Source organism: Leptonychotes weddellii, chromosome 2 (genome assembly GCF_054177405.1).
Source record: "Leptonychotes weddellii isolate Sample4059 chromosome 2, ASM5417740v2, whole genome shotgun sequence".
Classification (NCBI taxonomy): Eukaryota; Metazoa; Chordata; class Mammalia; order Carnivora; family Phocidae; genus Leptonychotes; species Leptonychotes weddellii.
Genome location: NC_138370.1, coordinates 174,664,668 through 174,678,896, shown reverse-complemented (window position 1 = coordinate 174,678,896; position 14,229 = coordinate 174,664,668). Strand labels below are relative to the sequence as shown.

Sequence of the window (14,229 nt, the reverse complement as noted above, 5' to 3'; positions counted from 1 at the left end):
AGCCTCCTCCGTGCTTGGTGCTTATCCACTCACACTTCCTCCCTTTGACGCGTGAACGTATTTCTATTCTCCAGATGAGAACCCTAAGTTCAGAGACCCAAGCCCTATGCCATGGCTGGACCCCTGACAGGCTACTTAACCACACCCTGCTTCAGTCTCCCCACCTGAGTAAGAATTACTCACAGGACTTACCCAAATCCATCAGCTTTCGGTGCAGGTTACAGAAACCACTCCAAAAAGTTTAAGCAGAAAGGATCTAACAACTCAAGGACTTAGGTGATTCGACAATCTTGACGAGGGCTGAAGTCACGGGCTCTAACCCGGGCCCCCAGGCACCCCCCCGCACCCGGGGAGCTGCTGTGTCAGAGCTGCCCCTCAAACCCCGGAAATCGGGAAGGCAGCGGGGCCGGGAAGCCACCAGAGCAGCCTGGCACCAGCCGGGGGATGAGCACGGGGCCGATGCCGGAGAACTGCACAGCCTGACGCCGCCGGACGGCAGAACACAGCCTCATGGTCTCCGCCCACCTCTGCCTCCTGGGAGAATCTGATGGCACCCAATTCCCATCCAGAACCCCAGCTCCAAGAGACCCCAAGAACACACAGGGAAGGAGCACGCCCTGGAAGGCAGGCGGCCTGGAGGATGCACAAGCCCGCCCGCAGGGCCTACCTACCCCAGCATACTCTCTCCTACGGTGGCTGAGACCAAGTCCGGCAACCATGTCAACGCGCTCAGAAGGGCACGTAGCCAGCATCACCACTACCTGTCACTCCCAGTGCCTCTGAAGTGTATCTGCCCTGCTGGTAAACAAACTCACCTCTCCAAAAAGCAAGCAAGGAGGGGGCGCCTGAGTGGCTCCGTCGGTTGAGCCTCCAACTCTTGGTTTCCACTCAGGTCATGATCTCAGGATTGGGACGCTGAACCCCTCGTTGGGCTCTGGGCTGGGCATGGAGCCTGCTTAACATTCTCTCTCTCTCCCTTTCCCTCTGTCCCTCCTCCCTCCCCGCCCCACTTATAAAAAAAAGTTTCTTTTAAAAAAAGAAGAGAAATAAGAAAGCAAGGAGCAAATTTCTTCCTCAGCACTGCTCAAGGCACCTTTCAAGTTATCAAATCCCCAAAGCCTAGAAATTGTAGTTGAACGCATTCACACCAAGTCAAAATGCCTTAAAGATGTTTTTCTCAAAACAATGGTTTCACGTTTTTCCTTATACAGACCCCTAAAAACTATGGAACCTTATGTGAATCCCCAACAAAAGCAGAGAGCAGGGCCAGAAATCCAAGCGGCACGCTGGGGATGAGCTCTGCCCAGAACTTCTCTCATAGCGTCTCAAATAAGACTCTATCTGCTGCTTACAAGAGACGCAACGAACCCCCGCCACCCAGTACACACAGGGGACCACAGACGGGAGGGGGTTCTTGAGGTCGAAAATGGCAGAGCCCAGGTTCGAACCTGGGTCTGAGCAGCTCCAGCTCACCCAGCACACTCCTCGCTGTGTTACAGCTCACGGCCACTGGGGTGAGCCCAATGCAGGCAGACTGTGCCCCAGGGGCTCTCGGCTGGGGTGCGGAGGGGGCAGATCAGAGAAATGCATCCGCACAGCTCCACAGCTCTGAACGCAGCCCGGGCACCATGCCTCCCAGCCTCCCCCGCAGCTCCCCTCCGCAAGCCCCTTCTCCTGCTTCCACTGTGGCCCAGGCATCGCTCCTCAGCAGGACACCCAGACCATCTCTGCTGAGGGCGACATAAAGGGCCGCCAAAAGAAGCCGAAAGGTCAAAGCTGATTATTACCTTCCAGGCCCGTGCAGATTAGCAGCCTGAAACCCTTGCCTTCACAGAAACAACCCGTCTCCTGTGGAAAACGTACATTACTGGATTCCTCTGGTCTTTGCCACCCAAGTGTCTACACAAACACTGTTCAACTACACAGTGGAACAGAATCCCTTAACATAGTCCCTCTCTCCAAAGGAGGAGGATCCTGCTCAAATTACATTAGTAAATTTCCTTCAGGGAAACAGACAGCAACATTTACAAGCTGCCCCCAGGATGGCTCTCAAAGGCTGGGTGATTCTGCCCAGCCCTCCCAGCCCTCCCTGCCCAGGACAGAAGGTGATGCCCAGCTGCACCACTGGGAAGGGCTCCCGGCATCCGGGCGTATAAGCCAGGGAGGCTGCTAGACAGCCTTCAAGGCACAGGACGGCCCCCACCACAAAGATTTATCCATCCCAAAATGTCAACAGTGCAGAAATCCTGATTTAACTTTTTCAATAATAACTTTTGATTGAAATAAACACATTAGGATAAGAACTAGAGAAAACTCCAGAAAAATGTATTTCTTAGAAGTGGTAACGTTTTTGTTAGAATCACAGATAGCTACTACTTACTGCTTATCAAGAAGTGTGCTAGAGGGGTGCCTGGGTGGCTCAGTCGTTAAGCGTCTGCCTTCGGCTCAGGTCATGATCCCAGGGTTCTGGGATCGAGCCCCGCATCGGGCTCCCTGCTCCGCAGGAAGCCTGCTTCTCCCTCTCCCACTCCCCCTGCTTGTGTTCCCTCTCTCGCGCTCTCTCTCTCTCTGTCAAATAAATAAATAAAATCTTAAAAAAAAAAAAAAAAAGAAGTGTGCTAGATGTTTACCTATTTGATCTCTAACCGTAAGCAGTTTTATGCCCCATTTAACACTCAGAGAGGAGTAAAGTAACTTGCCCAATGTCACACAGCTTTTAAGTAGGAGAGCTCACACTGAACCCAGCCCTGGCACCGGCACCCTCACAGGCTCACACGCTCATACCCCTCCCGCCCCCGCCGTGCCTGCTCTGTCTCCCCCACCAGCTGTGAGCCCCTTCAGGCCCAGGACTACCTCTCAGCTCAAGGTGGAATCTGCACCACAGGGCTTCTGACAGCCCGGATGAAGAGCGGGTCAAAGGGAGAGAGGGAGCTGGGTCCGCAGCTTCCACGGGGCAGTGGTCGGGCCCAGCCTGCCATCCTGTCACTTCTCTGCTCCTGTCTCACCCAGACCACCCTCCATCAAGCAGTCAGGGCCACCAACTGGTCTGCCCCTTCGGGCCACAAGTTCGTTCCATGACCGCGTCCAGCCCTTCCTCTGAGCCCCATTCTCTGAAACGAGTCTTCCACTACTGCCCATGCTCCCCCCCTCCAATTTCCTAGAAATCGACTCAGTGAGGACAAGGAGAACAGACAGGCACTAGGGTAAAGGAAGTCGCCTGGGCACAGGGGGTAAAGTGGAGAAACAGGAGGACTCAGAAGCCTGGGCTGGAAACCCCAGAGGCCCGGCTCTAGCCCCAGCCCTGCCCTCGACAAAACTCATACAGGCCTTACTGTGAGCCAGGCCCCCCCCTGTAACTCACCTGTAAAATGTGTAGTGGGTTCCAAACATTCTTGCCACAGAACCTTTTTCCCCCTCAAAGGAATTCTAGATTGAAACTCTCCTCTAACACTTTAAGACTCTAGGACAAAAAAACTCACTAGACTCAGCTCTTGAGATCACTTCCCTGAAGTGCTTAATAATGGCTCAAATAATGTAACAGCCATTAAAAGGGTAAGGGAGGGGGTGTCTGACTGGCTCAGTCAGTGGAGCATGCGACTGTGGATCTCAGGGTCGGGAGTTCAAGCCCCACGTTGGGTGTAGAGATCACTTAAATACATAAATAAAATTTAAAAAAAATTTTTAATGTTTTATAAAAGGGGTAAGGAGACAAGAACCAGAGAATAAAACAAAGAGGAGACTTTTCATTTCTGTGGCACAAAGCTACAAAAGATTTTCAAGAAACAGCAGCTCTAGCATACTATATAATTTCACTTATATGCAGACTCTGAAAAACAAAACAACAGGGGAACAGACTGAGATATAAAGAGCAAGCTGGTGGGGAGGAGGAGGGGGGGCCAAACAGGGGAGGGGGACTGAAAGGTACAAACTTCTAGTTATAAAACAAGACAAAAGAACATGGTGTACAACACAGGGAACAGAATGTAGTCAACACCAGGTAACAACTTTGTAGGGTGACAGATGGTGCCGAGATCCATCTTCACGATGATTTTGTAACGTATGTGAAAGTTCAATCACTGTCTTACACCTGAAACTAGCATAATACCATACCTCAACTACACTTCAATTAAAAAAAAAACACAGTTTTAGCAATGATCCACAGTAATTGATGGCGTTTCCTTTCAAAGGGAGAAGAGGCTCCAACTCGGTGAGACAAGGCAGCAGACAAAACAAGGCGCAGCCATGATGATCCCAAATGACTGAGACCTGACAGCTCACTCTGTCTGGGTCGATCCTGTTTCACACATGTGAACCCACTTCATTCCCGTGACCACCACACGCAGTAGGTCTCGTACGAAGACCTTGTACATCAACAACATAACAGGCACCTTGTGCTGGGCACTTAATGCGATTTTAGAGATGAGAAAACGAACTCAGAGAGGTGAAGTAACTTGTTCAAGGTCACACAGCTAGGATGTGGGTGCAAGTCTGTTCAATCCAAAGCTCAGCTCTTTCCTCTAGGCTGCTTCCCAGTCATCCCCATTCCAAACCACGTTTCCAAACTTGCCAAGAACCCCCACATGGTTCCAAACCTGTCTCCCAAGCCCTTCCCCTGAGATTCTGATTCTGGAGTTCTGGGATGGATCCTGAGGACCCCGCAGCTGGTTAACAGGTACCCAGGTGGTATCTACAGACAGGAAATGCTAAAAACACCGATCTGAGAAAAGACAACAGCTCGGCCACACTAATCGGAACCACAACCACCTATTTTAGGGCTATGGCCTCAGAAGGGACAGTGACTGTCGCCCCCAGGGCTCCTGGGCTCCTCCCACTGAAGGCGGTCCTGGGTTACGGAGTTCTGGGACTAGGGAAGTCTGACGCCTGGCTGCCGGCATATCAGAGAGAAGAGGCGCCCCACAGACCACAGTCTACACCAGAGATCTTCTCACGCAAAACTGGTCTTAGGCTCACTCGAAACGATGTCCACATTCAGATGATGCAGCAGCTGGGGCTGCAGTGAGTTAAGCTCCGTGCCCGCAGGCACAGAAGTCTCCAGCGGACCCCAGCCAGCACAGCACGCCACCGCAAAGGGACGCCCAGGGCCGCGAGGCTGGCTGGGTCAGTTTAGTGTCTGCCTCCTGATTTCAGCTCAGCGTCGTGGGATTGAGCCCCGGGTCAGGCTCCGTGCTCAACAGGGAGTCTGCTGGAGATTCTCCTCGTCCCTCTGCCCCTCCCCTCACTCGTGCTCTAATAAATAAATCTTTAAAAAGAAAAAAGGGGACACCCAGTACCACAGAGCGTCCTACATGGGCTTTGCTACAGCACGCACACACACGGGCAGCTGCATCGCCCACAGCAACGGGGACCCCAAGGAGCAGCTAGGGACGGGTCGCCACGCCCCTGCACACTGTCTCACAGCCCTGGGCCCTTCCTCACAGCGCTGCACAGCCCAGACGTCCATGGCCGCTCGTATGACTGGCTGATGTGTCCCCAGCCCGTGAACCCGACCCGAAGGCATGACCTGTAACACTTCGATGGTCATACTACTCCCATATTCCCTGCCAAGAGCAGAGCCAGGGACACACACACTTGCTGAACGAAAACACGAGAGTACAGGTAAGAGGCAGGCGTGCGGGAGCTGTGCCCCCAGGGCTAGAGGTGAGACACAGGGGCCCTACAGGCCCTGGTTTGGGGCCTCAGTTGAGTGGCCTGGTCCCAGCCTAGGAGGGGAAGCGGCGGCCGCAGGGCCAGCGTCAGAACAGGGACCCAGCGCACAGCCCTGCGGGAACACAGGGCAGGGCTGCCTGGAAACATCAGCCCTGCATTATGCGGTGGGGGCTGGGGGTGGAACGTGGGTTCCTAACCCTCTGTTTGGCCCAAGAAGCTCAAGTGATGAGCGTAAAGGGCCTTGCAGAGGACAAGGCTGACAAAGTAAGGCCACTAATCTATTAGCACTGGCCACTTGCAGGTCACCCTCCGCCACAGCAGGTCAGAGGCTGGGAAATGACAACCAAGTGTGCGAGTGAGCCAGGGAAAGACACAGAGGTGACGGCGAGTGGTGAGGGCTCAAATAGCAGAATCACCTCCAGACCAGTCCTACCCACAACTGCATAGGACTCTGGGCTACGGGGAGAAGACACGGTCGCCTGCATGACTCCGGGCCTGCTTAGCAAGGCAGGAGGCACACAGCACATTTCGGATGAGAACAGGGCAGCCGGTCCGGATAACCTAACTCTCGTAGAGACAAAGACGGTGTTACCTGGTAAAGAAGCTACTAAGTGGTCCCAAAATTCTCAGTTTATTCCCATCCTCAGCTCCATCCACACAGTCCTGCTGGCGCAGCTCATGGGTTTCCTTGCCGGAGCTCAAGGTGACGTCAGTAAACTGTGGGTCATCGTCACTCTCCAGGGTCACGATGGCACTGGAGCTGCTCGTGACCACGAGGTCCAAGATGTCCTCATTGCTGATGGACAGTGTGGTTGACAGCTCTGTGCCGAGGCTGGACACACTGCAAACGGAGACATCGTCGCTGCGGCTCAGGGCTTTGGAGCTGGGGCTGTAGAGCTTCACTGAGTCGTAGCCGGTCCTGGGGAACGTGGACGACTTCCGCACGCTCTGCTCCCACTCGGCGCTGCTGGGAGCTGGGGGCGTGTAGGATGGCAGCGGGCACGCGCTCTGGCAAGCTCGCTCGGGGACGATCTCCGACTCCGATGGCTTCCTCTTCACGTGGACCACACTGCAGGGGACGGGTTCCGGGTTACTGATCTCAAGGGTGGGAATGCCTGAGTCCACGGACTTAAGGCTGTGCCGATCTTCTAAAGGACCAAGTTTCAGCTTGGGCCCATACTCTGGCAATGAGAGGGACCTGGGTGCCTTGAGATTCAAGTGTGGCAGGTTCTGAATGTGGTTTCTTGGCTGACCATCCAGAATGCCCATCAAGGCTACACCATTTGTAGAGGTGGAGAGATTTCCATCAGTCATCTTGGTCCAAGGAGAAACTAGAAAAAATCACAAAAATGGAAATTAAGACAGTGGTTCTAAAAGCCTAAGACACACTCCTCTGCTGTACAGCTCAAATGTTCTGATGCCCTTTCTAGGGACGAATCCTTGAAAAAAGTCCTACATATCCAAGTTTTAATTCAGGACCAGAAGCCAGAGTTTTAGCATATATCACCACGATATAAAATAACAGGACCATAACCCAAACAAAGGCTACAGCTAGGGTAAAAATACTTAAACAGTCCCCTTGTTCATCATCACCAGCACCCCACCAGTCACATGTCTGACCCCCAAGCCGGCACAGGGGATGTGAGGACAGGGCCAGGCAGAGAAAGCATTGTTTTTCATGTTTTTTAAAAAATGATAAACAGAAGGGGTCCCTGGGTGGCTTAGTTAGTTGGAGGGGTCAACTCTTGATCTAGCAGTCATGAGTTCGAGTCCCACACTGGGCTCTGCACTGGGCATGGAGCCTACTTAAAAAATAAAATAAAATAAATGAACAGAACACCTCAGTCAAAAGTACATGAATTCATAACCCACATGTAAGTTGAGTTCTACTTGTTCCAAGACAGCATTAAAATCAAGATGTCGTCATCAAGACAGGAAAACAAGGTAAATGGTGTATAAACCATGTGGCATGAGATGACCCCAACCACATCCAAGTCAGCCATGGCCCTCCACATGTCCACAAGGTAGGGCATATTATCTCCCTTACCAGGGAGGAAACCAAAGCTCAGAGAAGTTAAGAAATGGGTCCAAGATCATAGTATTATTTAGCAGCACAGCTGGGATCTATGGGACTAGCCCCAAAATAGGCCATACCTAGTGGATGAATAGCTTAGCATGGAGTTATAAAAACCCAGGTAGAAGGCTGGCTCAGAAAAGCAGATAATCAGTAAGTGAAAAATAAAGGGGTGCCTGGGTGGCTCAGTCGGTTGGGCATCTGCCTTCGGCTCAGGTCATGGTCCCAGGGTCCTGGGATCGAGTCCCACATCAGGCTCCCTGCTCAGCGGGGAGCCTGCTTCTCCCTCTCCCTCTGCCCCCCCACTCATCCTAAGTAAATAAAATTAAAAAAAAAAAAAAAACAAAGACCATAAACCTACAATAAAGACTTGAGCGAGAAGAGTCAAAGCTGTCACTGACACACACATCTGCCTATGGTTCTCTGGCCTAAGACAGGGTAGAAATGATGGGGCCTGGACAGCACAGCCCCCAGCAGCTGGAGAACCCTGGTTAAGAAGGTTCTATCGGGGCGCCTGGGTGGCTCAGTTGGTTAAGTGACTGCCTTCGGCTCAGGTCATGATCCTGGAGTCCCGGGATCGAGTCCCGCATCGGGCTCCCCGCTCAGCGGGGAGTCTGCTTCTCCCTCTGACCCTCCCCCCTCTCATGCTCTATCTCATTCTCTCTCTCAAATAAATAAATAAAATCTTTAAAAAAAAAAAAAAGGTTCTATCGTCCTTCAAAATGTCAAAACTAAAGAAATCTGGCTGGGTTATTGAAATCTGATCCACTGTGTAGAACAACATAAAGAATGGTACTTTCTTGGGTTGTTTCTTGTTTGTTTTTTAAGTAGGCTCCACACCCAGCATGGACCCCAGTGCAGGGCTTGATCTCATGACCCTGAGATCACGACCTGAGCCAAAGGCAGACGCTTAACCAACTTGAGCTACCCAGACGCCCCACTTTCTTGGGTTCTCATGGGACTTTTCCTGGGCTCTAACCCCAGCTGTACTGACTGCCTGGGGAGAATTCAGTCAGGTACCATGAGAAAAGCATCCCAAGGCAGTGGCCCCTGGCAGGCGCTCTGCTGGTAGCTGCCATCATCAAAGTCAGTGGGTGAAGGTTTTGAAGCACACTGGGAACTGTGACAGCCACTCCCTTTTGGGTGTCACTGAGCCTTCCTGCTCCCCTTCAGGAAGCCTGGTCCTTCTCCAGTCAACACAACAAAAGCAAATTTGTTAGAAGAACAGGGAAGGAGGTCATCTCCCTCCCTCCCAGAAATCGAAGGAACCAGCCAGCCAGTGTGGCATTGGAGTAAAAATAAAAATAGGAAGGAATGTGGGGCACCTGGGTGGCTCAGTCCATTAAATGTCTGCCTTTGGCTCAGGTCGTGATCTCAGGGTCCTGGGATCGAGCCCCGCACTGGGCTCCCTGCTCAACAGGGAGCCTGCTTCTCCCTCTCCCCCTGCTTGTGTTCCCTCTCTCGCTGTGTCTCTCTGTCAAATAAATAAATAAAATCTTAAAAAAAAAAAAAATTCCATCAAGTGCTTCTCTAACCTACTTGAGCAAACCTCAGTTCATCCTCCAAAAGAATCCGGGCACCGCCTCAGCACACATGAACACATTTTCAGGCCACAGTTCACACTGCCCTCGAATTCCTGGGCTGGAGTCCCCAGCCCGAGTCCCCAGACCTGAGCTCCTCCAGGCAAAGTCACCACCAACTACATCCAAGCCCCTGCCCTGGGAAATCCCTGAACTCAACCACACTGTGGAACAACAGGATTCACAACAGGAAGACACAGGGAGATTCCAATGCACATAAACTTGAGACTTCTCCATTTTTTTAATTAAAAGGAAAATACGGCAAGAAACATTTCTAGCACACGGTGAAGAGCTAATCACTCGCACTGTCAAGAGTTATTAGAATTATCCAAACACCATCAATAGTCCGACAGGTCAAACTGGCAAAAAGCCAGAAACACGAGAGGAAATCCTCACAGCAAACAGAGCTGAGAGCCAGGTGACCAGCCCAGCTGACATTCTGGCTCCGCCGCTTACCATGGGGAGAAGCAGAACCTTCCTGGACCTCAACTTGCCTCCTGGCCAGCAGGAAAGTGGGCGACACTACAAAACTCATACGTGAAATGAGAAGGCTCGGCGAGAGTGCCGGGACACCCCACGTCTGAGCACAGTACGTGCCCCGTAAATGTGAATTTCCTCTACTTCAGCCACACGAAGAGCTGAAGGACCTACAAAAAACGCCTTTAAACTGCAGTTCTGATACTAGAATACACAGAACACAAAACGTGTGTGTTGAGTGAATGCAAGGACCCCCTCTCAGAATCGCCACCGTGAGAGCACGAGGGCGGCAAAGCTGGTGTGACAGGGTCCAAAGCCACCTGGCCGTGGCCTGTTCTCCACTCCTCTTGCCTCTCTGCTGGGGGCCAGGCCAGCAGGACAAGGGCCTCTTCCAGGGAGAAGATGAATGACCTTTGACGCTTCTGCTGGTTCCAAGTCCAAGTGAAGTTCCTTAAGCCCCACAAACAAGGTTGTCAGCCTTCAGGGAAATAAACCTAAAAGCAAAAATGTCCTTCTGCTTGCAACATACTCTCAAACCAAACCCCACAAGGGCCAAGGCCACCTGTCCTCAAACCCTTCCGCCTGGGGCCACCAGTCCTATGAAACCAGAAGGCACCCACCAGAGCACCTGCCTTCCGACGGTGCCCTGAAGGGGGGGGCTGCACGCACAAAGCGCCCGCTTCTCAGAGAGGCTGCAGGGTGGACGCTGGACCCCTGCCAGGAGGCCAGCTGCAGATGACCTGCCTCCAAGTCACACGTTTTCTAAAGACAGGATCAGCCTAAATTCCCCGAGCTGGCACAGGGCCCTCCCGCCCCAGCCTTGCCAGCCTCAGCAGCCTTGTGCTGTCACCCTCGCCTCTCAAAACCCCATGGCCTGGGTGCTCTCCCCGGCTGGGCCACCAGCGCCCCTGGGGATCTGGCAGCAGGTGCCACAAGGAGACACAGCACACTCCCAAGGCCACCTCCTCTGAGAAGCTGTTCCCTACTCTCCCAGGAAGCTGCAGGTCCTCTTTCTTCTGAGGTTCCTTTTGGCCACGGCCAAGACAACTGCTCCCGTCCCTCCCCTGGTTTCTAAGCTTCGGGCAGGCAGTGGGCTAACAGGTTCCAGACACCCCTGCCTGGCCAAATGCCTGGCATGGATTAAGGATTCAAAAATCTATTTGCTGAGTTAATTATTACTAACAACTAGGTTCTAAGAGGGCAGGTTTCGGGGATAGTCTGTCCAAGAAACATCCGCGGCGAGGGGGTTCTGCTTCAAGAACAAGGTGAGCCATGGATATAACGAGATGAGGAAGAAACTCCCTCCCATCAAGTTCCCGGCAGCAAGTCCGAGATGACCATCCTGAGCCGCGCTGGCCGCCGCACTGCTGGGGAGGAACGGTCAACACGCGACAGTCCGGGAACGTAAGAGACTTCCTCCTTCTACACTTGCTTCCCGAAGCCTGAGACAACCCCCCCGCCCCAGCAGTGGCCACGGCAGCCCCCGCAGGCCCCCCCACCTCCTCCAGGCCCAGGTGGCCAGCCACACGATACAAGTTTCAGGATGACCAGCCATCATGTCCCCGACAAGGGAAAAACACACAAGACGTCAAGTTCAGATCAGAGGAAGGCTGTTTTCACTCCAGGCAGTAAGACAATCTGCATTTTATTTACCAGTCACAAAACCGGTGTTCTGCAGCAAGTGGAGAGGGTAAGAGCCCCGAGAGAGATCGGCACACCCCTCCCCTGGCCGGGGACTAGGCCTTGAACACAAGTCAGAAAGCCCACGGCAGCTCTGCCAGTAACTCTGAATGAGCCTTTGGAAAACAAGTCCACCCTGAACAACAGTTTAATTTTCTTCTCTTTAAAAAGCAGTGGGACAGGGGCGCCTGGGTGGCTCAGTCATTAAGCGTCTGCCTTCGGCTCAGGTCATGATCCCAGAGTCCTGGGTTCGAGCCCCGCATCGGGCTCCCTGCTCGGCAGGAAGCCTGCTTCTCCCTCTCCCACTCCCCCTGCTTGTGTTCCCTCTCTCGCTGTCTCTCTCTCTCTGTCAAATAAATAAAATCTTTGAAAAAAAAAAAAAAAGCAGTGGGACAAGGTCTTGACCAAGTCTTCGTAAATCAGCAGTTTATGAGGCCAAATCCAAATGATTTAGTTATGTTCCTAGCAGGAAAACCTCCACTCATGGGTGGCTTCAGGGAGAAATAATGTTGCCCACCCATGCAGAAGACATCCTCTGGCACTCATCTGCCTGTGGCTGCTTCCTGCCCCCGGGCATTTGCTCCCCACAGCCCTCCCCGTCTGGGCTCCTCTCTGGATGCCACAGGGGACTGCTTCCTCACACCCCCATTAGCACCAGGGACACTATGGCTCTCCCTGATCCTCCAAGGAGGGTGCACTTGCCTTTGCTGCCAAGTGTCCTATCCGCCCAGCTCCACCCCTGATATCCGTAACCTTAATCTTTCATTTTTTATTTTTTACATATTTATTTTAGAGAGAGAGACAGAGACAGAGCACACACACAAACGCAGGGAGAGAGAAGCTCAAGTAGACTCCACGCTGAGTGCAGAGCCCAATGCGGGGCTTGAGCCCACGACCCTGAGACCATGACCTGAGCTGAAACCAAGAGTCCGTCACTTCAATGACTGAGCCAGCAGGCGCTGCTCCATATCTTTTTTTTAAATATTTTATTTATTTATTTGACAGAGAGAGAGAGCATGAGCCAGGGGGAGAGGCAGAAGCAGACTCCTTGCTGAGCAGGGAGCCCAATGTGGGGCTCGATCCCAGGACCCCCGGATCATGACCTGAGCTGAAGGCAGACACTTAACTGACTGAGCCACCCAGGCGCCCCCAGACCCTTTATCTTAAGAGAAGACAGACACTGCTCTTCTCTGTCAGCCACAGCCTCAGAACCCATCCGTCCCAGAGCCAAAGTTTCAAGAGGGCAGGACCAGGTCTGCAACACGGACAACACCAGAGCATCACCATATGAGCAGCAGGCCCTGCTCGAAGCTCCTCCCATGCCATTCTTCGCACAGCCCTCTGTGCTAGGCATTACCCCACTGCACAGAGGACACTGAGGCCCACGGCATACCCAAGGGCTCCACTTTTACTCTGCAGCAGCGGGGACTTGAATCCAAGTCCATGACTCCAAGGCCCCTTGGCCAGCTTTGCTATTCACGCGGCCCTAACACAGACATCGAGAACCTCCCTAAATCCTCATCCCTCCTGTGAAAAAGCAGACTGTCTTCTGCCATTTCCCAGATGGGAACAAAGCCGGGCTAAGCCCGATGCAGTGACCTGCCCGTGATTACACACAGGCAAGGCCCCAGCCGTTCTCTCTCCAACACCCACGTCATTCCGCACAAGGCCCCTCGGGGTCCTTCATGCTTCCTGGGGAGACTTCTGGTGAGACCACCAGCCTCCTGGCAGGACTGGTGCCCCCCACCACACACACCCCAGGCCTTCACCTTGACCCTGGAGGACAGGACCAGTCAGGAGAAACAGGCTAAGTTCAGCCTCTGAAACGAGGTCCCACCGCCCAGGAAAAGCCCCTGATCTACGGGGCATCTCCCATGTCAATTAGCTTGCTTTGTAGAGGACTCCACAAGCACCAATCACTCCTGAGTCGCTTTCTCTTTTTAATGTCATGGCTTAGACAAAAAAGACCCTGGAAAGAGAGGCACAGGATGTTCTGGAACTCGGGTGCCTCGGCATTACCAATTAACGGGAGCTGCTGCCTCAGCTCACCACGTGTGCGTTATATGCTGGGCACGGCCTTCAAAGTCCACACCCAGCGTCTCTGTAACCTTCACAACAACCCCCGGAGCTCACGGTTCCGGCATTATCACCGCACAGACAAGGAGACGAGGCTCGAGAGGCCTGTGTAATGAAGCGGCCGGCCAGGGCCAACCTGGGAGGACACCCACGGGCTTGCCGTTCCTACCGCTGCTCGAGCGGCCGAAAATAATGGGGCAATTTGCATTATGCAGAATGAAAAAGTCAACCATAACAGTAATTTGATTTTTAAATGGGTTATTCTTCAGGATAAAAACAATCCCAAAAGAGAATTTCCTAGAAGTTCAATATATTCCTCTGGAAAGTGAATGGCAACTTTCAGGTGCCTAGAACATAACTGAATGCTGTTTTGTTTTGTTTTTTTTAAGATTTTATTTATTTATTCATGAGAAACAGAGAGACAGAGAGAGAGGCAGAGGCAGAGGGAGAAGCAGGCTCCCTGTGGAGCAGGGAGCCCGACACAGGACTCGATCCCAGGACCCTGCGGTCATGACCTGAGCCAAAGGCAGATGCTTAACAGCTGAGCCACCCAGGCGCCCCATAACTTAATGTTGTTTAAGTTTTGGCCCACTAGCAAGCCAGGCAGAAACTGGGGTTAAGCTGTTGAGGGTCCCCAAAGGCTCCCTCACAACCCTAAGGAGAAGACATGTAACT

General features: G+C 52.8%; 1 protein-coding gene across 2 annotated transcripts in view; it reads right to left on the bottom strand.

Moving 5' to 3' along the window:
* Nucleotides 1–14,229, bottom strand: part of TBC1D14 (TBC1 domain family member 14) — a 92,234-nt gene that overhangs the window by 73,901 nt on the left and 4,104 nt on the right. For both annotated transcript variants that reach the window (XM_081812674.1, XM_081812673.1), the window contains exon 2: nt 6,260–6,998. In XM_081812674.1, coding sequence (XP_081668800.1) covers nt 6,260–6,981 — 722 coding nt within the window. In that variant the 5' untranslated portion in view covers nt 6,982–6,998. The remainder of the gene's footprint in view (nt 1–6,259; nt 6,999–14,229) is intronic.